This window comes from Lampris incognitus, chromosome 8 (assembly GCF_029633865.1).
Source record: "Lampris incognitus isolate fLamInc1 chromosome 8, fLamInc1.hap2, whole genome shotgun sequence".
NCBI lineage: Eukaryota > Metazoa > Chordata > Actinopteri > Lampriformes > Lampridae > Lampris > Lampris incognitus.
In genome coordinates, this window is record NC_079218.1 from 42,648,321 (window position 1) to 42,673,175 (window position 24,855).

The following is a 24,855-nucleotide window of genomic DNA, read 5'->3' on the forward strand; positions in this document are numbered from 1 at the left end:
TGTCCGAGTGACCATCGCTCTGAGTTATGATGAGCGTCAACAGTAGGCCGTACTTCACCTCCTCACTCATGGTGATTGGTTGCAAACATTGACAGTTGGCATAACAGCGCTCAGTTGGACCAATCAGAGGAAGATGGCTTCTTTCTTTAAACAACAGTAAAATGGTGATTTATGTGTTGCAAATCTGCATAATTAGTAATGTTGAGCATACGCTCTTTTTTTTTTTGTTGTTTAAGACGGACTCTTGGATTTGATGTCAACGCCTGAAATTGAATGCGTTTATTTGCACTCAAGACATTATCCATCATATCTAATGTGCATCTTTTCCCAAATACTTCCTAAAACTAAGAGTCTTGCTGGCATGGTTGATTTAAGGCACCATTTGTAAGCCATGTCCTTGGGTTTTTTTTGTAATATGTGCAAATGTTGCATGGCTGTGAGTCAGTCCCCCGCCCCGCCCCAATCCCAGTGTCTGATCTCTATATGGGTTCATGGTGAATTTGGCAGTAATATGTCATCATTGGTGGGGAAAGTGAAAGGTGAAAAATGTATTGCATTTTACAAATTAAGTTAAAGTCAAAGCCCCCTCTTTGGAAAAGGAGTTGATAAAAAAACAACAACATGGGGATCATTCAGATGAGCCGACCCCCAACCCTTGACACGTTGTACCCCGCTGAGAGTGTGACGTCAGATCTCTGAGCCTGGATTTAAATGTCTTTTAAAGCTCTTTCAAGATGTCCCCTCATGTTTTAACTGGTCCGAGCTGCCCCCTTGCCTGTAAAACATCTTGTTTCCAGAGGCTGTGTGCTTTTCCTCCACCTTATGTCGCTGTGTAACGTAGATGAATGACCATGTGTACTCTGTATGACGAGGATGCAGTGGGAATGACAGTGTTTGCATGCGGATTCCATGACATTATGTGAGAAACAGAGTTGTATCTTTGAAATGCTCGGAAAATCAGATGGATTCTCATGGAAGGTTCCTGGCAACGGACATAATTCCAGACCCAATTTGGCAAATCATGTGTAACTTCTCTGTCAGAGGTTTTTACATGACACTTAGACCAACTTACAGTGTGTTTATTGCTTTACCCTCAGTCCAAGGATTTTATACCTGAAACTGATGAATGAGCACAAAAGAGACAGAAAGTTTGGCTCCTCAAGGGTTCAAGATGCAAATAGAGTCCATTCAGTGCCCCCGCTTTCATTACCCGATCTCCCACAACGCTACCAAGCTTGCACTTGGTTTTTACAGAATCTCAAGAAAAATAAAACAAACATTGTTCTAAATATGATGCCTGCTGAACCAGGTGCCTTACTCAAAGAGATGAGAACACAAACTTGATCTGCACCTTTTGTCAGTCTGGAGGAGGTTCTCCTACAGGAACCAAGGACTGGGTCTCCCAAAACATTCATACGAGTGTGTTTCTCTCCTGGCTCTGATTCTGAAAGTGAACCTTTAAAGAGATGAAATGTCCCAATATGACATCTTGATCCCCCCCCCCTTTCAAAAATGCAATCATTTCTTTGATGGATAGATACAGTACTAACTGTTGTTGGATGCAGTTCTCACTTCTCAAAAAGTTTTTTTTGAGGGGGGGGGGCGTCTAGGTGACGTAGCGGTCGATTCTGTTGCCTACCAACACGGGGATCGGAGGTTCAAATCCCAGTGTTGCCTCCGGCTTGGTCGGGCGTCCCTATAGCCACAATTGGCCGTGTCTGCGGGTGGGAAGCCGGATGTGGGTATGTATCTTGGTCGCTGCACTAGCGCCTCCTCTGGTCGGTCGGGGCGCCTGTTCAGGGAGGAGGGGGAACTAGTGGGGGGGGGGTAGCGTGATCCTTCCATGTGCTACTTCCCCCTGGTGAAACTCCTCACTGTCCGGTGAAAAGAAGCGGCTGGCGACTCCACATGTATGGGAGGAGGCGTGTGGTAGTCTGCAGCCCTCTCCGGATCGGCCGAGGGGGTGGAGCAGCAACCGGGACGACTCGGTAGAGAAGGGTAATTGGCCAAGTGCAATTGGGGAGAAAAAAAGGGGGGGAATCCCCCCCCCCCAAAAAAAGCTTTGGTGGAAAGAAAATTATTGCTAAGATTTTTTCTCATTTGGTTCACTTCTAAATGATAATTACAGAGCAAAAAAAAAAGTATTAATGGTAAACCACACTGGTCGGCATTGTTTTGGGACCCCCGGTTGTGTTTGAACTCTTTTCTCTGCCCACTATGCCACGCTGTCTGGGCTGTCGCTGCTCGTGTGTCAGGAGGAAGAGCGACTCCTCTTCGTCAGAGCCACTAAGCCGGCTATGGCCGGGGGGGGATCTACTCGCCGAAATACATTTCACTCTTTTTCTGTGGCTTCACACGGGGCGCGATGTGTGCTGCCTCTCAGAGGAGAAGAAGAAGAAAAAAAATTCCGTAAAAGAAAAGGATGAAATATAACTTTTCTGTCTCCATCACGACACAATTGTTAAGTGCCAGACCCTCCTGGAAAGTCACCGTTGGCACTGAGTTGCACGTTGCTAAGCGACGACCGAGCATGGAGGTAAAACTGTGGTGCTAACGTGTCGGTGGCTGGGTGCTAACATGGCTGTGTTCTAAAACGAAAAACCGCATTAGCCATATTTTGTTTATTTTTTTTTTTGTATTGTTGTTTTGTATCGAGGAATCTGGTCAGTGGCACGCGTGTCTCTGACTGTGCTGCGCTGCCGAGTGCTGTCGTGTAGGCCGGTGTAACTGCTGCTGCCGCCGCCGCTGCTGCTTCTTCGCTGATGAATGTCCGGTAGTCTTCCTCACCACGATCCTAGAGACAGACACGTGCGGTAGATGGTCCCTTTGAAACGTTCCTGTCGTCGCATGTCCAAACCGTGCGGTCCCGTGTAGGCTCGGTCCGAGGGCGACAAAGAGAAACCAAAAGTCTCTCTTTGTGGTCAGGCTGCAGAAAGATTGTGAATGTTGTTGTTGTTGTTGTTTTTTTTTTTTTACACGGACACAGTTTTGAACCTTTTTTATGATATTTTGATTTGATGTTATGCTCTGAATCTGTATGTGATGTTGCACGTTTTGAGGTTTGTTTTTTTGTTTTGTTTTGTTTTTTTCCTAAATTTTATTTTATTGTTCCCCCCCCCCACCCCCAGATCCTTCTGTTCATACCGTTGCTTTGATCTGTTGTACTTTTGTTGTTGTTGTTGCTGAGTCTCGGAACGTACCATTTAGTGAGGTTTTATATGGAATATAGCTCACGCAGCTGTTCTCCCGTAGCGTGCGTTACTCAAAGAGTCCGCGAGGCGTCGGTTTCCGGCCTTTTTTCCCGGCCATGGCGGGAAAAAAAGGGGGGGGTCGACGTGCTAAAAAGCCGATGTCTGTGAAACCAGTTGAAGAGTTCTGTCATGTGAAGCACCCGTAAGAGAATAGAAAGAGGACACGTTTTTAGGACAGGGGAGCAGCGCCTGACTTGGGCTTGAGTCGGCGAGGAGCTTCTGCTCTGTTTGACACAACTCTTCTTGGCACGAGGGCAACAAACAAACAAAAACTGTCTTCTGCGGCTCGCGGAGCGCTGATCTGCGATCGGTTTGCCCCGCTGCCACTTCCCAACCTTAGCCGGTGGCGATCGGGGCGGGGGTTTGCAAATCTGACCCGAGATCAGCGTTCAGGGACACCCCCCCTCCCCCTCTTGTCTATAGGTGTTTGACCCGCTAGGTTTTGTGTCTCTATAAGAGCTCCTGGCGATGGTTCGCATTTGGCCCGGCCGGGGCAATCCTGAGATCAGCCGGACGTCAACTAGGGCTGGTGGGCAGAGACCCCTCGTCCCCCCTTGTAATGAATCATGTTTTGGGGTTTGTTTTTTTTCCCCTTCCCTCTCCTGCAGACTGATCTAATAAACAAACAATAACAACCCAACCGTCAACAATAAAAAACTCAACCCTCTTTCTATACAAGTCAAACTTCATCAACCACATGCTGCGATGATTTACATCTCCTTCCAAACTTGCCAAATTGCATGGAGTGAGAGACGCGCGTGTGTGTGTGTGTGTGTGTCTTTTTTTTTTTAAATGAAATCTTCAAGTGTTGGTTCTGTTTTAGTGAAAATATCAGTGGATGTTGACACGATTGTTTTAGGAAATCCCGTACAAGTCATAACGTGTTGAGAATATGGGCGATGATCCGCCATCCTGAGCTCCACAGCCACATGCCGTCGTTGTGATGCTTCTGGTCTCGTATGGTAGCCTGTTTGACTAGATCAACAGCATGGGATCTTTCAGTAGCTAGTCGTGTGTGTGTGTGTGTGTGAGAGAGAGAGAGAGTGTGAGTGTGTGTGTGTGTGTGTGTGTGTGTGTGTGTGTGTGTGTGTGTGTGTGTGTGTGTGTGTTCTCTCCCCCAGTCTCAGTAGGAAGGCTGTACTTCATTGCTAAGTGCTCTGTAATAGATCTCTTGGTGATTATTATTGTTACTATTATTTCATAAAGAAGCAAAACCCGCAGAAAGTGTATCCTGCTGAAACTAACTTGATCCTCCCCTTAGCAACAACGTCTATATTTGTAGTTCACATATATGCCTGTTAAAATATAATATCTTGACAGTTGTTATATTTATGTTGTGTAATAAATGTCGTGCTGGGTTTTTACTTTTTGTTCTAACTTTTCATTTTACACGGTCAGCTTTTTTGTTTTTTGTTTTTTTTTGTTTTTTTTGGAGGCACTGCATAGAGGTATAAATCATCACGTGTCTGGTTCTTTTAACAGCTTCTGACACCGATATGGTCTCTAGCTGTTTCACATCCAACAGACACTTGCCCTGTGACTCGTGTGTTATTGGGCCTCTTTTGTTTCCCTCCTTTTTTTGTTTGTTTGTTTGTTGTTTTTTTTTTAATCATGTTTTCCCTGTTGTATCAGCCAGGAGTTGGTACCTCAGTTCAGCTTGTAACCACAATAGTCTCATTATGTTATTGATTTTACTATCAAAGTAATAAAACATAGCACCACATCCTTGACTCGTGTCTTTTTACTGTGTACTCTAGAGACTGTGTCCCCGTAACGCATCGCCAGAAACTACAACTTAAGTCTTAAGATTTAATGGTCACGTCTACAGCTAGGTTGCTGATGTGAGGAGGGGGCTGCATACTGACGTAAATGCATCAGTTAATTAAATTAAGTTTCCCTTATTCATCCCCTTGGGGAGATTCAGTTACTGCAAACTAACCCATCCTAGCTGTGATCTGTGTTGCTAGCAGCAGTGGGCCGCCGCCTTCATGCTGCACCCGGGGCCCAACTCCAGGTCTTTTCCCACTGCCTTGGTCAGGGGCACAGGCCAGAGCATAAACCCTAACATGCACGTTTCTTTTGATGGTGGGAGGACACTGGAGCAGACACATGCAAACTCCACACAGAAAGGAACGACCCCTAAGGTTGGACAACCCTGGGGTTCAAACCCAGCACCTGCTCCGCACAGTATCACCGTGCCGCATCAACACACTGATGCAGCGGTTTGTTGAACCATAATACAACTGCAGAGGTCATCAACTAAATGTACAGCATGGGTCTATATCCCTCAGTTGCATGTCTGAGCACACTAACTGACATACTCACCAGTGTTACTGATAGGGAAGTAGAAAGTGGACCACGTCTAACTGATGCAAGTGGCCATCTGCCAGTCTCTGCAGTCCTTCAGAGCTGTGCCAGGACCAACAAAGACGTTAAGACTAACAAACTAATTAGACACCAGGTGCCATTAATTATTTTAAAAGAAGACCCAACGAAACGAAAATAAAGTCTATGTGGAAGATCTACATGAGGCCTATGAGACGTTTTTGTCCATAACAAAAGTTGTCCTGTAGTAAACAGAAATTTACGGAGAAGCCGCACCGCAGTTAACGAAGGTTATACACAATACGTGCAAAAAAAAAACCAAAATATAGACACTACCGTTCAAAAGTTTGGGATCACCCAAACAATTTTGTGTTTTCCATGAAAAGTCACACTTATTCACCACCATATGTTGTGAAATGAATAGAAAATAGAGTCAAGACATTGACAAGGTTAGAAATAATGATTTGTATTTGAAATAAGATTTTTTTTACGTCAAACTTTGCTTTCGTCAAAGAATCCTCCATTTGCAGCAATTACAGCATTGCAGACCTTTGGCATTCTAGCTGTTAATTTGTTGAGGTAATCTGGAGAAATTGCACCCCACGCTTCCAGAAGCAGCTCCCACAAGTTGGATTGGTTGGATGGGCACTTCTTTGAGCAGATTGAGTTTCTGGAGCATCACATTTGTGGGGTCAATTTAACGCTCAAAATGGCCAGAAAAAGAGAACTTTCATCTGAAACTCGACAGTCTATTCTTGTTCTTAGAAATTAAGGCTATTCCATGCGAGAAATTGCTAAGATATTGAAGATTTCCTACACCGGTGTGTACTACTCCCTTCAGAGGACAGCACAAACAGGCTCTAACCAGAGTAGAAAAAGAAGTGGGAGGCCGCGTTGCACAACTGAGCAAGAAGATAAGTACATTAGAGTCTCTAGTTTGAGAAACAGACGCCTCACAGGTCCCCAACTGGCATCTTCATTAAATAGTACCTGTTAGAGCCTGTTTGTGCTGTCCTCTGAAGGGAGTAGTACACACCGGTGTAGGAAATCTTCAATTTCTTAGCAATTTCTCGCATGGAATAGCCTTCATTTCTAAGAACAAGAATAGACTGTCGAGTTTCAGATGAAAGTTCTCTTTTTCTGGCCATTTTGAGCGTTTAATTGACCCCACAAATGTGATGCTCCAGAAACTCAATCTGCTCAAAGAAGTGCCCATCCAACCAATCCAACTTGTGGGAGCTGCTTCTGGAAGCGTGGGGTGCAATTTCTCCAGATTACCTCAACAAATTAACAGCTAGAATGCCAAAGGTCTGCAATGCTGTAATTGCTGCAAATGGAGGATTCTTTGACGAAAGCAAAGTTTGATGTAAAAAAAATCTTATTTCAAATACAAATCATTATTTCTAACCTTGTCAATGTCTTGACTCTATTTTCTATTCATTTCACAACATATGGTGGTGAATAAGTGTGACTTTTCATGGAAAACACGAAATTGTTTGGGTGATCCCAAACTTTTGAACGGTAGTGTATATATATATATATATATATATATATATATATATATATATATATATATATATATATATAAAGAATTTTTGAAGAACAAAAGAAGTAGAACAAGACATACAAAAACAAACTGACAAGTATTATGAGATGCAGCAAAAGTGAATAATTGGAGGACAACCGAAATATTAAAAAACACATTGAAAGTATTGAATGACATTATAAAAAAAAAAACGGCCAGACAAAGCAAAGTACAGCTATTAGTGATATGGATTTAGTTGCAGATGAAGTCAGTGATTTATTTCTTTTTCTTTCTTTTCTTTTATTGGATCTAATGTAGCTAACCAAGGAGAGTGTTAAGCCCTGCAGTAAAGATGGTGTGGAAAGTAAAACTAAATAAACACTCCATGTTTATAAGGGGAACAGATGACAAAGAAATCATTCACGTTTAAGAGTAAGACGTCTGGGCGTCCGGGGCTATTCCGTTGCCTACCAACACGGGGATCGGAGGTTCGAACCCCCGTGTTACCTCCGGCTTGGTTGGGCGTCCCTACAGACACAATTGGCCGTGTCTGCGGGAGGGAAGCCGGGTGTGGGTGTGTGTCCTGGTCGCTGCACTAGCGCCTCCTCTGGTCGGTCGGGGCGCCTGTTCAGGGGAGAGGGGGAACTGGGGGGGATAGCGTGATAATGATAATAATAATAGTAACTTAAACTTATATATCGCTTTTCTAACCCTCCCACGCGCTACATCCCCCCGGTGAAACTCCTCACTGCCAGGTGAAAAGAAGCAGCTGGCGACTCCACATGTATCTGAGGAGGCATGTGGTAGTCTGCAGCCCTCCTGGATCGGCAGAGGGGGGTGGAGCAGCGACCGGGACCGCTCGGACGAGTGGGGTAATTGGCCGGGTACAATTGGGGAGAGAAAAAAACCCCAAAACAAAAAAATAATAAGACGTCCACAGACGGGGATGGAAATGATCTGGTACATTTCCTAGCAAATTGAAAACCGATGACGTCATACCTATATATAAGGCTGGAAGATAGACGTGTATTCTCTTAATCACAGACCCGTCTGCTTACTTTCACTGTTCTCTCAAATACTGGGGGAAATATTCTACAGGACTGCGCGGTTTCATTGCCAAACACAACAGACTATGTGAACAGCAATGCGGGTTTAGGACTAATAGGAGGAAATATCAACCGCAGTAGAAAATAGGAATATACAGTAGCGGTACTCCTAAATTATGTGCAGAGCAATAAATTATTACCGGAGCGTATCCAAACGCTGTTTAAAAAGAAAGAAAATACATATGATTCGAGAGGAATTCGTATGTTCAAAAAGCAGACTGATATAAAATAACGTTGTGTTTCAGTCACAAGGCGTCCATCCATCCATCATCTCTGCTTTCAGGCTCGCGCAGATGCTGGAGCCTATCCCAGCAGCCACTGGGCGGCAGGCGGGAAACCTGGTCTGAACTTTCAATTTCCGGACTAAACGGTAGTGTAACCGAGCTATTTTCTCGCCCGGTGCGGGATTCGATACGGGTGTACTGCACCACAAGGCGACACCACTAACCGCTCGGCTAAAGGGTCAGATCCGTTAGCTAGGGACTAACGTGTCTTACTAGTAGTTTACAGTAGTCTGTGTGTATTTTAAGGGACTCGCCGTTCATTTCCCGTGACGCCAGAAGACTCCATTAGTAATGTCCCCACTTGCCATGCCGTGTTGAGTATTTTATGTGCAAATATACGTGTGGGTTAATTTATTCTAAGAATGTAATTATAATGCTCTTAACTGAACCTACACGAAGTGACGCAAGGTGCTCTTCTTGTTTCTGGAAACACTGGAACAAACGTTTAAATCACGGTGGACGTGTGAACTGCTGCTTTTAGCTTTATTTTTGTGTTGTTATCCTGTGTTGTATTCCTTTGTTGTCGTTTTCAGTGTGGACCTACCCATGCGTCTGGATAAAGTAAGAGTTGACCCCCCGAGTAGGACAGGTAAAAGATCGCGCGGGAACGTCCGGAAGCCCGGAAGTGCCCTTTTGCGCATGCTCGGAAGATTATTCAAGCCTCCTCTTTTGCTCGGCCAACATAATTATAATTATCCCCCCCCCCATATTTAAAAGTCGCCTGACCACAGTTATACTCGTTCGCTTGATGCAACTTTTAAAGCGGAATGGTCAAAATTATGCAATAATTGATAAAAGCTCGTTTATATTTTTTGACACAACCATCATGTTGAGCCAACACATTTCTTCATTTACACAACCTTTCTCAACATTCATTTTTATAGTGTAGTAGTGTTAGGAATAAGTATTGTATCAATAGTAGTTTTAGTAGTATAAGTTTCATTAGGAGTGTAAACTACTAATAAGACACGTTAGCGCTGACCCTTTAACCGAGCGGTTAGTGATGCCGCTTTGTGGTGCAGTACACTCCGTATCGAATCCCGCACCGGGCAAGAAAATAACCAGTTGCAGCGGTGGGATCCGGAAGTGTGCAGATCCTCGGAAGTTTCTTCGGAGCGCGGGAATAACAAAGCGCGAGGGTGCGCTTCCGGGAGAGGATGACGACTGTAAACTACTAATAAGACTAACGGGTCTGACCCTTCGAGCGGTTAGTGATGCCACCTTGTGGTGCAGTACACCGCGTATCGAATCCCGCACCGGGCAAGAAAATAACCGGTTACAGTAGTAGTAAACGTTTTAGTGTTAGTAGTTGTTATAGTTATTAGTATTTGTAGTAGGAATAGTTTTTAGTGTTAAGATTAGTGGTAGTAATAGTTTTAGTAGTATAAGTAATAAATGTTTTTGTGTTAGTATCATAGTTTTAGTTGTATACGTAGTAGTAACACATGTTAGTATTGTAGCGAATTCAGTAGACAACGCAACCACAGGAACTGCCGCGGCCGGAAAGCGAACCAGTGTCGCCCACACCGCAGGAGACATCGCTAACCGCTCGACTAAAGGGTCAGACTCCCGAGCCAGCGGCCAGCGTGTCTTCTTATCCATGCACGTTACAGTATTAATAGTTTTAGTAATATAAGTAGTAGTAATAGTTTTTAAGTGTTAGTATTTTAGTAGTATTAGTGGTAGTTACAGTCTTTTAGTGTTAGTGGTAATAGTTAGTAGTGATAGTTTTAGTAGTAGTAGCAATTTGTCCAAGCAAACGTCCTTAGCACATTCACATCTGTGCCAACGTACATCCAACCTCTCATAAAAACCAGATAAAAGCTCAATAATGATGTCTTCAAAATAATTAACTGCTTTTCTAGTTTTTTTTATCTTATGTTTATGCTGCAACTGTCCAGTGTGTCTCCCCACCCGCCACCCAGGGACTGCTGGGGTAGGCTCCGGCATCCCCACGACCCTGTTTAGCTGTAGCCCAAGTTTTCTATCTGTACGGTAGGGTCCCATTTATTGATGGCCTTCCTTAGCGGGCAGAATCAACGATTCCTCTGACATCACAGAAAGCTGACTCAGTTCATCTGGACACAAGGTTGTAAACATTGTGTCCAGATGAACTGAGTCAGCTTTCTATGATTTCCTTACTGGATTATTGAGCATGCATAAAGACAGACAAGTGGTCCCCCTCGTTGAACAGACTCATAATAGTTTTGCAAAAATGACATCATTCCCACAGCTTTGAGAGCAAGGTTTTGTTTGAGGTAACTCTGGAGTCACATGCATTTTAATGGTCCCCATTTTCAGAATCAGAAGCAGAATCATGTTTATTGGCCATGTGGGTTTGCACAAACATGTGTACTTAACAGTGTACTTAACATAGAATAACAACACTATGTAACGGGGGCAGTTCTATGCTGGTCAGCCTGCTGCACGCCCGTCACTCTCATCATTAGCTCTGCGTTGTGTTCTATTTTCGGTGGGGTCCCAGATGTTGTGGGGGGCCCTCAGTCTCTCATCATCATCATCATCATCATCATGATCAAGGAAGGAGGGGGGACACACAGGACTCTATTTGGCTCACCTTGCCATTTATTTTGGTTTCAAACCCTTCGACAAACGTCCGGTCCTCCAGCGGGAGCGGCGTTTCTTACGGACGTGGGGGTCGAAGTTCAACCACTGCCCGGACTTCACTCGTGTGCGTTAGAAGGAGAAACCGTCCACGGGACTCCGATGTAAGAAAGGATAAACAAGTATTTTATCCCACAGCTTGCAGTATCTTCTTACAGGGATACTCAAGGTTACGTTCTCCTCAACCAGCAAAACTGTCCTACGGTAAGAAACACGCGTGGCTCGGCTCGATCGCTGCTTGAGACTCCTCCCACAAAACAAAAATGGCCTGTCCCGCGTTCCCTCTTCCGTGTACCCACAAGACCTCTCTCTTAAAGCGACAGTACACGTATATGACGGTCGTTGTAAAACACATAAAAGTAAATAATGACATAAAATAAAATGTAGTAAATACAAATAACAGCACACAGACAGGATTTGGTGATATTTCATACTCAAACAAAATAAAATAAAAACATTAATTTTAACCTGGTTACATTCACCCCTCCTGAAATTCACCAACATCCTGACAGCAGGATAAAAAGAGAAAGAGGAAAGGAAAAGCCCATCACTGACTTCTGGCACAAGTGAAAAGAAGGACCTAGTCCTCCAGTCAACTTAGGAGCTACCTTGGTTACGAGCTCCAGAAAATAATGAGGTTGATCAAGTCTCAGAATTCCCTTAGATCAGGGGTCAGGAACCTTTTTGACTGGGAGAGCCATAAAAGCCAAATATTTCTAAATATATTTCATTGAGAGCCATATAGTATTTTTAACGTATAATAAATGAAATATGTCTTACTTTTAATGCGACTTCTGGTGCTGCATGGCGTATCGAAGTGCCGCTTTATATGTGACCGTTTCATCGATGCAATGTTATCATTGCATATGAGACATACGGCAGATCCTGCTCTCTCCACAAATGCAGATTCCTCTGCGCACGCAGCCTGGAATGCACGGCAACCACCGTCTTTTTTTCTTTTCGCCCTCTTTTCCCTTACAAGGGTTGAAGCGGATAAACTAGTTGGCTATCTGATCAAATTGATTTCTTCACGTTTACAATGACCCGGACATGCTCGCGAGCCATTGGTTCCCGACCCAACCCACGGGTGACCCGTGACCCGTGAAATTTATCTTCAAAACTCATTTCTGTTTACTTTAAAATGACACAGTATTATTAAGAAATATCACAAGTATTTTAAAATCAGTTCCAAACTGATTTTTTTTTTCAACTCAAAATTGTCTGGGAGCCATATGCCGTCACCGGAAGAGCCATATATGGCTCGCGAGCCATAGGTTCCCGACCGCTGCCTTAGATCAATGTGACGCCTGATACGCCACACCATGCACTTGGCCCAAAACAACCCTGTCTGATAGACACCTAATAACTCACATTAAACTAGTTTGAATGACTCCAACCGCCATCAAAGTTCAAACCCTCACTCCGTAGAAATGGCATCTGAGCCATAGATTCTATTAACCTGTTCACTGACCTCACCACCCTCCCTGTGCGTGTCCTAACCCGACCATCGCTCTCTACTTGTGTGCGTGAGACAGTGCGAGCTGCAACATCTGTATCGAGTGAGGGTGGTGCCCCTGTGTGCGAATCAGTGTGAGATATAACACCTACATCGAGTGAGTGTGATGCCTCTATGTGTGGTGCGTGTGTGTTGGGTGGAGACTGAGCAGTGGCCCCCACAGGACTGACTACCAGACTAGACGGAATGAACTCTTCCGCTTCTGCCCACTCAGATCTAGGTGAGTCTCCAAGTGATGAGACTGCTAGCCCCACTGCATCCCCTGAGACCGTCAGGCCATCTGCACTGTCCTCCTCATCGGACTCTGTGCAGTCAAACAACTGACTGGTTGTACTGGACTCCTCACCCTGATCTAACTCAGGAAGGGGCAAGAAGTTGACCTCCAACAAACGGTTCCTGTGCACCACCCTGGTGTGCCCCCTCTGCATCCTGAATCTTGTAGACGTGGATATTGGGGTTGACACCGACAACCGTGTACACTCTGTTCTCCCATTTGTCAGCCAACTTTCTCTTCCCTCGCTCACTCTGGTTCGCAACCAAAACACGATCCCCGACAGACAGGACAGTGCCCTTGGCATGTCTGTTGTACTGTCGCGCCTGATGCTGCTGCTCAGCCGTGGAGTGCTTCTGAGCGATCTCCATTGCACTCCTTAGACAGGAAAGCAGAGACTGAGCATAAGAGGCATAATCAACAACGTGAGGGTCATGCAAAACCTGCCTGAACATAACATCCACCGGCAGTCTTGGGACACGCCCATACATCAGGAAGAAAGGCGCGTAACCCGTGGTCTCGTGAACAGTGGCATTGTACGCGAGCATGAGAGAATGGATCTGCTGAGGCCACTGTTGCTTCTGCTGAAGCGGAAGGGAACGGAGCATATTCCCCATCGTGCGATTAAACCGCTCTGTCCCGCCATTACCCATAGGATGGTAGGCCGTCGTGTGGGACTTCGCTACACCCGCCAACCTGAGAAGCTCTGCAATCAGGTTGCTCTCAAAGTTTGTGCCCTGATCAGAATGTATTCTCTCCAGAAACCCGTAAACACAGAATACATGATCCCAGAGTTTCTTGGCGACCTGCTTCGCTGTCTGATTAGCGCAGGGGAACGCGTGAGCAAGCTTAGTGAAGTGGTCAGTAACCACTAGGACATCGACCGACCGCTGCTTACTGTCCTCAGCGGACCAGAAATTCATACACACAAGCTCACCAAACTCCTCATATAGTCATCACCGCCAGAGACAGGTGCGGGAGACGGTGCGGGAGACGGTGTAGGAGACCTTGCAAAAAATGGTATAGGAGATGACGCATGAGCCGGGACGGGAGATGGCACCACCGGCACGGTCGTGTTCAAGTCGGGAGCCATGTCGACTACAGGGACATGAACCTGTGAATGGAACCTATGCTCTACCACGCCTGCTTCACGTTGTCCACCTGCAGCAACACGGGACTTCCTCTCCAGCATGTGCTCATCAAGCCTCTCCTGGATCTCGCTAGCAGACCATTTCCCTGCGGACTTGAACTTAAAAACATTGGCAAGAGACTGATCTGGACAGTGTTTGATAAACATCATGCTTACCTCATGGCTTGGCTCTTCAATACTACGGCCCTGCCACTTCAAGCATTCGGCAGCCACCTCCACTGTCTTATTAAGCCTAATCCAATACTCCATAGCGTCCTCACCTGGCTTGGGCAGCGTACTGTAAAAGTCCGCCAGGGGCATGCTCGAGTATGTGAAGTCACTAAAGTGTTGCTTCAGTACATCAAAAATAATGTGGGGGTTCGCTATGTGGTCGACAGATGTGTTGCACAGCTTTATCCTCACCACGTCCCTTGCTTTCCCCATAAGCTTAGCTAGAATCTCATGTGACTGCTCACTAACTGGAATGGCTTGCTTCCTCAAATACAAAGTCATAAGGCTCTCCCACTCATGAACTGTAAACTTATCAGAGCTATCGCCCCTGAAAATAGGAGGCTCCCTAGCATCTGTCTGCATTACTACTCTAACACTAGGCACTGTTTCCGAACACTGTTCAGCAGACCTAGCACTGTCTGTGTGTGTGTTTCTAAGCATTTGTGTTTCCTGCAGCTTAGCAGTGATTGACTCTCCTATCTTCTCTGCTAACTGAGTAATGAGCATTGCTAACTCACCCACTGGCTGCTCGCTGTTACCTAGCACAGCCCCTTCGCTGATACCTGGCCTGGCCCGTTCTACGTAGCGTGTGGAGGTGAACTGAGGAGTGCCAAATGTGGTCGGGTCTCTAGGTCCTGGTGCTCTGGTGTCTGGTTCCCCACCCTCTAAGAGCTGCCCGAAACTCCTACCTACACCTAGCCGTAAACCCCCACCCACATCTAACTGGTACCCCCTCTCCATAGCACACTGGTGATCCAAAAGATCCTGATCAGCAATGTTACCCCCACCTACGTACGAACCACCCTCTGCCATGTTCCTACCTCTAACACTCAGATAAAATAAAAAATAAAATAAAAAAGTGAAAAGCTCAATTCATTTAAATAACTGAATCTAGAAATCACTAAGAGATTGAAACAATCACACACAATCAACAAATTCACCAATAGATTAATCACATATGCACATATCCAGTAGTTTATATCAATAGATTATTCACACGAGTCCTTCAATCACATCAACATTAACCTTTTTTCCTTTTTTTTTTTTTCGTGTGTTTTTCTTCCTTCAGTATATACAAATGTCCTGTTCACAAGCCCAGTCCATGGTAACCACAGCTATGACTGCCCAGTGTCCACACAGCTCAACTCCAGTCCACTGTAACATGAGCGTACAGTCTATAGAAATACCTGAGGACGTCTGGGGCTTGATGACGACAGCAGCCTCCCGCGGCGAGCAACTGATGTCACTCTCAGGATCCAGGAGGGTCACGGCACCAATGTAACGGGGGTAGTTCTATGCTGTTCTATGCTGGTCAGCCTGCTGCACGCCCGTCACTCTCATCATTAGCTCTGCGTTGTGTTCTATTTTCGGTGGGGTCCCAGATGTTGTGGGGGGCCCTCAGTCTCTCATCATCATCATCATCATCATGATCAAGGAAGGAGGGGGGACACACGACTCTATTTGGCTCACCTTGCCATTTATTTTGGTTTCAAACCCTTCGACAAACGTCCGGTCCTCCAGCGGGAGCGGTGTTTCTTACGGACGTGGGGGTCGAAGTTCAACCACTGCCCGGACTTCACTCGTGTGCGTTAGAAGGAGAAACCGTCCACGGGACTCCGATGTAAGAAAGGATAAACGAGTATTTTATCCCACAGCTTGCAGTATCTTCTTACAGGGATACTCAAGGTTACGTTCTCCTCAACCAGCAAAACTGTCCTACGGTAAGAAACACGCGTGGCTCGGCTCGATCGCTGCTTGAGACTCCTCCCACAAAACAAAAATGGCCTCTCCCGCGTTCCCTCTTCCGTGTACCCACAAGACCTCTCTCTTAAAGCGACAGTACACGTATATGACGGTCGTTGTAAAACACATAAAAGTAAATAATGACATAAAATAAAATGTAGTAAATACAAATAACAGCACACAGACAGGATTTGGTGATATTTCATACTCAAACAAAATAAAATAAAAACATTAATTTTAACCTGGTTACAACTACAAACACAACAATCTTCAGACACAAGGATTGACTTATACGGGCGAAATAAGAGGTGATAAAGTGCAGTGGTGCAGAGAATACATCAGAGATGCAGAAATAGATGGTAGCAGGTTACTTACACAAATGCCTGAGGTAGATGGACATGACAGAGTACCAGTATACGTACAATGTGCAGTACAGTATATACAACATGGTTGGATTTATTTGACAGTGTTAAGCGTTCATTTGAATGACAGCCCATTTTCAGTGTAACACCAGATATAAAGCAGGCCTCCCTGTTGTACTGTGCATAAAGGTTCCACAAGTCATGCAACAAGATGCACAGCCGTTGATACAAAGGGAATCAAACCAGAAGTCCTTTTTGTGTTTACATGGCTCCTCTTCTGAGCATGGAGACATTCTTAAACCGGGGAGTCACAATGCTGCTAAATATTCAATCAATCTAATATGATATTTAAGGCAAATTGTTGGTTTTAACAAATTACCGTTCAAAGAACGACTCTCTCTCTCTCTCTCTCTCTCTCTCTCTCTCTCTCTCTCTCTCTCTCTCTCTCTCTCTCTCTCTCTCTCTCTCTCTCTCTCTCTCTCTCTCTCTCTCTCTCTCTCGCTCTCTAATACTCCTACAAGCACACACCGGTGTGCCGTTTGTCTTTAAAATTATTTGCTTCTATTATTTGCTTATTTGCTGCGGGTGAGATATTTAAGCGAAATTGTATGTCTGTTTTCAGCCCAAATTTCTTACTCTTTCCTTGTTTGTGTTTTCAGTGTTTTATATCTATCACTTTACTTTTATGTGTTACTACTGTGTTTGGCTTAATTAACTTGTGGGGTTTAACGTGGATTTAGCTCTAAAATGTCTGGTAGTGCTTTAGATTAAGTGTTAGTTAATAAGTAATAATGCCCTTATAAATCCTTACGAAATGCTTATTAACATTATGTGTTAATCTACCGCTACCACCACCACCACCACCACTACTACTACTACTACTACTACTACTACTACTACTACTTTCGGCTGCTACCGTTAGGGGTCGCCACAGCGGATCATCCGTTTCCACCTCTTCCTGTCCTCTGCATCTTCCTCTGTCACACCATCCACCTGCATGTCCTCTCTCACCACATCCATAAACCTCTTTGACCTTCCTCTTTTCCTCTTCCCTTAGCAGCTCCATATTCAGCATCCTTATTTTCGGCCACTAGGCGGCGCTTGCGAAATATGCAAAACCTACTTTTTCCCACACTTGTTTTAGGTTGTGAAACCAATTTGCATAAAACGTTGCACAGAGCATCCTCATGATTACGGTATTAAATAACTTTGATAGTCCACAAAATGCAAACGTTATGACTAGTAAAGGTCTTATTACTCATTAACCAGTGGTTATTATTGTATTATTAACACAATAATGTCTGTAATTGAGAGAACCTGTTATATGCAGATGCACACAAACGCACATTGTGTTGCAGGTTCCTCCATCGCCTCAGTGCAGCTAATCCCTTAATATAGTGTACTGGATTATTGACCATGCATCAAGACACCTGGTAAATTTAAAAATGTTTAAAAATAACACACTGGACGAATATGAGAATGGATGGTCAGAAGAAACACAACATGTAAGTTTTTTTTTTTACTTATATTGTTTGTTGTTTTGATGTTACCTTTTGATGTCAGATATGATGCGTTGTTTAAAGGGGGGGCATTATAAACTGTAGCTTCACCCTACAACTTTTTTAGACCGTGGAAATCTTAAGTTGTGTAACCGGTTAATTTCTTGCCCGGTGCGGGATTCGATACGAAGTGTACCGCACCACAAGGCGACATCACTAACCGCTCGGCTAAAAGGTCAAACTCGTTAGCTAGGGGCTAATGTGTCTTATTAGTAGTTTACAGTTGCGTTATTGCGTTGCTTTACACAGTGGCATTTGAGTTTCTGACTCCTCTTTATGTGTCTATGTATGTGTGTGTATGAATTGATATGTTTATACACGTGACTTAATTGTTTATGGCATTGATTGCAAACCGAAATCAGTTTTCAAATTTCAAATTGTCAAATGTTGTTCTGGACAGATAGAGAGCCGGCCACTGCAAATAGCGAATTACGTTATACAGCTAAAAAGGGGAAAAAAGAAAGAAATTTTACGTTAGAAATGCGACTTTTATCGCAGCGTTGAGCAACAATGGTTTTAAACAGATTTTTTCTGGTTTGGTTTGTTTTGTTTTATTTTTTTTACTGTTAAATAAATAAATGAACGGATACGACTTCCTCCTCGTTTTCAGGGCAGCGCGTGCAGTTTGATCGTTTGGGCTTGCCGTACAAAAACAAACATGGCGTCGTCTTTGGACGTCCACGTCCGAATTTGTGGACAAGAAATATTAAAGTACGATTTGGAGATAAAGGCTCTCATCCAGGTAAGGATTTCAGTACGTTGCTTATAGATTTCCTCCGTTGTTTTTTAGCTAGCCGCTGCCCCCCCCCCGAATTTCCCCGAAGAATATCTCTCCAGAGAGCTGGCTAAAGCATTAGCATGAGCAATGTGAAAGGTAACGCTACATGAACCAATACGCAACCGTCTAGCTACACGATCAGAACTTCGAACATAGATTCTGGCTAACTGCAAAGTGGAAGGTCGACACGGTTTATTTGTTACGTTTATCCGTCATATTTGCTTTGGTTTGATCTTCCGCAGCAGTACTTTGGAACAATTTAAAGTGTTGGGGGGGGGCAGTTTTTCTGTCATGAGATAGTTGATTGGCTGATCTGTATTAGAGTTACTGGTGGCCCCTGTTTAAGCTCTGAAAAAAAAACAACCTCTAGTCAAGGGCTATATAAAGTCGTCCTCTCTGTCTTAAAGGTAATCAAACATGATGTTATCTGGTCAAACACGACTCACATACTGATCGTCTCTATACTATCAATTGCTCATAATATTTCCTGTCTGTCTGTCTGTCTGTCTGACTGTTTGTGAAATATAGGACATCAGAGAATGCTCTGGCCCCCAGTCTGCTCTCATGGAGTTCAACTCCCAGGTCAAAGAGAAATTCAATCAACTCCGTTGTAGAATACAGGTCAGGTAACTCAATGAAAAAAATATTGCTAAAGCGTATGAAACTATATTATTGTGTTTATATCAGATCTGCTACCATATTTCAGATGTAGTTGTCGATTTTGTGTTTGGTCTGGTTGTTGTTGGCAGGACCTGGAACAGATGTCCAGAGAACAAGACAGCGACACAGACAGACTGACAATCCAGGCAGAGACAGAAGGCCAGCGCAGACAGATGCTTAGGTATACAACATAAACACACTCACATATGTGTACACACACACATTCACACATTGGTTTGAAAATAAAGTGTGAATTTGACTTGGTGTAACCTTCCAATTAAGGTCAGGGGCTCAATGAAGAGTGACTGTTTGGTTGATTATCTTTTCAAATGCAAATCATCTTATTTTAAAGGCAACCTAAAGTTGTATGATGTAGGAAGAACGTCCCCGACATTTTGTTTCATGCCGTCATTTTGTTTCATCTCCAGTGTAAGTCTGTACAACCAACCCAATGCTTTCTTTACTTACTTATTCATATGCCCCTTCAGCACTGTCAAGATCTCTCCTGGGGATGTAGCAATATCTCCAGGGGAATGTATTTAAATGTGTTTAAATGTGTCTGACAAGTAGTGAAACTGGACAAGAAAAAGTCACTGAACTTTGCATCTTCTGCATCATTTAATAATGGCGAGGTGATTACTTATATTTTCTTTGAACCCCTAGGGACAAGTGTCTGAAGCCATCCATATTGTGATGTAACGTCCATTGTGCATTCTAAAATTCCATTAATAACTATCAAGAATACTGAAGGGGGCCCTGGTCTTGGCTTTGTTATCAAGAAAGACAATAAAATATTGTTCGGAATCCTTATCCAAACATCAAGTCTGACCAACTTAGGGGGGGGCAATGTTGAGCAGTTTTACCTGATGCAGTGGCTGCCTAAGCTTTTGCTATATTTACTGTTGTATTTTATTTTTCAATCTGTTAAATTCGATAAGTAAATAGAAGTTGTGCATTCAAATTTGCAGAAATATGTCATGTTAAAGTTTGTTCTTTCCAGAATTTTTTTTTAGAAATATGTCATGTTAAAGTTTGTTCCTTGCAGAATTTTTTTTTTAGCTTGTTTTCACCAAGAGGTTCAACAAAACATGCGATTTCTCCAAGTGTGCCCAAACTTTTGTGTACCACTGTAAGTTTATCTTATCAAACCATGCGTTATCAGTGTGCTGCTCCGTCTTTTTCATAATATAGTTCTTCTCCCTTGTTCATAGGGGAAAAAAAACAGAACAGCTAAACACACGAACACATAAAACTGAATATAACAAAGAAGTCCAGACAACTGAGCAAGAAGGGGGCAAGGAGAACAGACACATAAAAAAAACCCACTGAAAATTTGTTATGCTCTGTCACTGTCAGCAACCAGACAGCGTGGCGGAAGGCTAACCTGGCCTGTAAACTGGCTATAGACTACATGGAGAAGGATGAACTGCTGCATGGTGGGGAGAACCTGGCCACAAGACAGAGGTAATTAGAAGTAATCACTGCTGCTAAGCTACCATTAGAAATAGAACAAAATACCAAACACCACTCTACTGGCATTCTGCTAAATAACAACAGTATTCTCAATGTAAACTCTTCTAACCAAATTGGAAAATCTTTCTTCTAGTAAATGAAGGATACCATTGAGTAAAAAACTATTGCTATATTGTCAATCTAACTGAAAGTTGAGACAGATGCCTGCCTGCATATTTTCCTGCAAAGATAGCACTGCAGAAACTTGTTTTTCAATTCTCACTGTCACTTCCACTGGGCAAGTGGAAACACGCTTCTCTGCCATAACTGCACTCAAATTTAATTCCAATGTTTCTTCTATGTAAAGTGACAATGCATGCCCTGTTTTGATTTGTATGTGTGTGCGTGTGTGTGTGTGCATGTGTGTGTGTGTGTGTGTGCGCGCGCGCGCGTGTGCATATGGTCCTTGCATATGTGAACCCTTATGCATATTTGTGCTCATTTGCAAAGTGTGTATGTGATTTATCTGTTTGGTTTGTGTGTATCAGAAAGGCAACCAAGGAAAGCCTAGTGCAGACAAACAGCAACATCACAGAGAGTCTGATGTCAATCAGCAGAATGATGGCCCAACAGGTGAAGCAAAGTGAAGACTCCATCGGCACTCTTGGTAAAGATCTTATTCTATGTGTGTGTGTGTGTTTGCTTGCGTGTGTGCGTGTTCCCATCCACTGAAGATGAGAGGCAGAGAGCTAACAAAAAGTAACTTGAGAAATGATGTTCTCCCTCTTCCTTCTCCCTCCTATTCTCAGCCACCTCCTCTAGAACAGTGCAGGAGACCAATGACGAGTTCAAGACCATGACGGGAACCATACATCTGGGAAGGAAGCTGATCCTCAAGTATAATCGTCGGGAACTGACAGACAAGCTGCTCATCTTCCTGGCTCTGGCTCTGTTCCTGGCCACCGTACTCTACATCCTCAAGAAACGCCTCTTCCCCTTCATCTAGGCAGCTAGGTAGTGACCCTATCCAAATACTGCACAGTATGTCTCTGCTTTTCTTTCAAGGATAATGTGGGCCTAGCTGCAGAGCATTACACACATACAGGGATGCCAGTATGGAAAATGCCATACCAAAGGGAAAATCACATACAGGCTTGGAGACCTGAGAGATTGGGACCCATAGGTTTACACCTCATGTCGGACTCAGAACTAAAGATGGCCCAGTGCTTTTGTACCTAACAGAAAATGTTTTTGACAGGTTCAGCTTACATTCTGTATGTGGTGAGTGTGTGTTGGTTCAGTTGTGTGTTTTCCAGACAGCTTTCCAAAGCCAGAGGATATCTCTGTTGTTTCAGGTCCAATGGTAACTACTGTCAGTGATAACTACGCTGAGTGCCTTCTTTCAAATCAGGACAGTGTTACCACTAATTGCTAAACTAGAATACATTTTGTATACCAGTCGCTGGTAAGGGCCTCCTTGTTTTATTGTCAGTGAGAGTTTGTTGCTGAATGATAAATGTTAGTTTCAGTCAAGTTCCGTTGAATGCGTTGTTATTGTGCACCGGTCATTGGTAACGATATCCCACTAGATGGCAGCATACAAAATAATAGCATCATTAAAGAGATGGTAAGTTTCTTTTTACCTTTGTTTGAGCTAAAACATGTTGGTGTTTTGTGAGAATTTCCCCTGAAAGCTGTGCTGCCTTCTCCCAGGGTAAAATGCACATTACGATCAACATCCCAGAATTGCCGATGTCATATGGGGTTATCAAAGACACCGATATGTAATGTTGCATAGCCGATAGATATTGGGTCTAGTGGCCCAGTCCCGCAACATGTTGCCGTTGGCCAAGTAAATGCTTTGGTTAAGACTTATGAGAAGCTGAGGTGTGTTGTTTTACCACAACATTGCCATCTTCACCCCCCCACACACACACCCACACACACCACTGTCCTCTTCATCTGCATCCTTTTTTTAAAATGAGTGTGTGTACTGTTAACTTACTGTTGAAGTGTGTGTCTGTGTGCACTTGCATGTGAGCTCGTGTGTGTGTGTGTGCATGTATGTGCAGGGACTCATAATAACTTACTTTTTATTAGTTTCAAATACCTGCTTTACGCGAGGTACTTAAAAGTTTTATTGAATTCCGAGTGAACATGCTATCAAACCTCCTGAGTACACATTCATTAAGAGATAAAACCCACTAAAATTTTACAAAAGGGTTAACATGAAACAAAAGACTCGTAGGAAAAGTGAAACACCAGAAATACATAATTATATCACAACCTTAATATGCTGCTATACTCCGACAGACTATCCTGTGTCATCAAGCTTTTAACAGACATTAAGTTAGCTTTTACAGACTGTATGGTGTAAAGTTTTGCAAAGACATTCCTTATAAATAAAAAAAAAGACATATATGTAGAATATAAACACTATTGATCAGCCGCACTTCAGCTGGAGACAAATTTCCTGTAAAGTGTTTACCCATGTTTAAGTCCAGAGCATTTTTGTCTTTTATGTATGTATACTACTGGACAAAACGTTTTTGAACACCCCCGTTTTTCTTTCTTTTTTTAAAAAAATTGAAATGTAAGCAGTTCAAGTCCAGTGGGTGAATAACCTGAAATACTACAACGGTAAGCGATAAACTGCCAGAGGTAAAAAAAAAAAAAAGTTACCAAAAGCAAAAAAATTTTAATTTCAGAATTAAAAAAAAAATGTTTCAGGGAACAAGTACTGGGTTAACAACTTACAGCTGTTCTGCAGCAATGCAAGTAAATTAATCCTTGAAAGTTGATGCAAACAATTCCTACAGGTTTCTCAACTTTTGTTGATCATTTACAAACCCTCTGTCTGTATAAAAGCAGTGTTGTAATAACACAGACTGGGTTATTACACCCTCTGAAGTATTATTCGGACAATACTGCACTGTAGGAAGTAGCATTTTGCTATCATAATGGTGAGAAACAGGCAGTTAACCAAGGAAGACAGCCATAACCCTTAAAAGTATAGGCTTTCCTTTTTGCGTCCCCAGTGATGCCAAGTAGAGTGTAGACCTTGCACAGTGAGCGGCCGGCAAAGCCTTCTACACCCCACTTCAATAGGCTCATAACATGCCTTCCAGCGTCTCCTCCGGCACTGATCCACCAGCTCCTGGTGCTTGGACTGCTTCCACTCATTTGCCTCTTCCATCTGGCCCTCCTAAGAAACTGTCAGCTCTATAATGAGCACCTGCTTTGAGGAGGCTGATGCACTACGTCTGGCCCCAACGAAGTTGTCATAACATGGTCCAGTGGTCCGTGTTACCTGAGCTGCTCCTCCAAGTCGACTCACAGCTCCCAGTCTGACACAGAGGTGAGAAGACCGGCTGCTGATCTGGGCTGTGACTGAGGCTGCTCACCAGCTCTGTCAAAGGCAATGTTCCTGTGTCCATGGGCTTGCTTGTCGTTGGCCACGGCTTTGGAGTTGGCCTCTGCGACTGTCTTCAGCACCTGGTCATGTCGCCAGGAAGAAGGTCTTATGGACCGATGAATCAAAATTTAAAATCTTTGGTTCATAATGCAGGGTTTTTATACACCGTTGAGTAGGTGAAAGGGTGGTTCCTAAGTGTGTGACACCAATTGTCAAACATGGAGGAGGAAGCCTGATTGTCTGGGGCTCTTTCGGTGACGCACAGAGTTACTGGCACCCTGAACCAAAAGGGCCCCCACAGCATTTTGCAGTGCTATGCACTACCCTCGGGCCTATGCCTAGTTGGTCAGGGGTTCATCCTACAGCAAGATAATGACCCAAAACATACCTCCAGGCTATATCAGAACTACCTTAGAAGAAAAGAACAAGATGGTAAAATTCAAATCATAGAATGGTCAGCACAGTCTCCAGACTTAAACCCCACTGAGCTGGTTTGGGATGAACTGGACAGAAAGATGAAAGTAAAGCAACCTACAAGTGCAACACGTTTGTGGGAACTTCTGCAACAGTGGTGGGGAGAATTTTCTGAACAATATTTGATTTCCATTGTAGAAAGAATGCCA

At 43.8% G+C, this 24,855-nt stretch overlaps 1 protein-coding gene across 1 annotated transcript; it reads left to right on the plus strand.

Annotated features, from left to right (window-relative positions):
- Positions 1-18,581: 18,581 nt before the first annotated feature.
- Positions 18,582-22,669, plus strand: bnip1b (BCL2 interacting protein 1b). The gene is made up of 6 exons (XM_056284840.1): positions 18,582-18,669; positions 19,234-19,326; positions 19,455-19,546; positions 20,722-20,829; positions 21,366-21,484; positions 21,627-22,669. Exons 1-6 carry the CDS (start codon positions 18,586-18,588, stop codon positions 21,821-21,823), a joined length of 693 nt encoding a protein of 230 aa, XP_056140815.1. The 5' UTR covers positions 18,582-18,585; the 3' UTR covers positions 21,824-22,669.
- Positions 22,670-24,855: the final 2,186 nt, after the last annotated feature.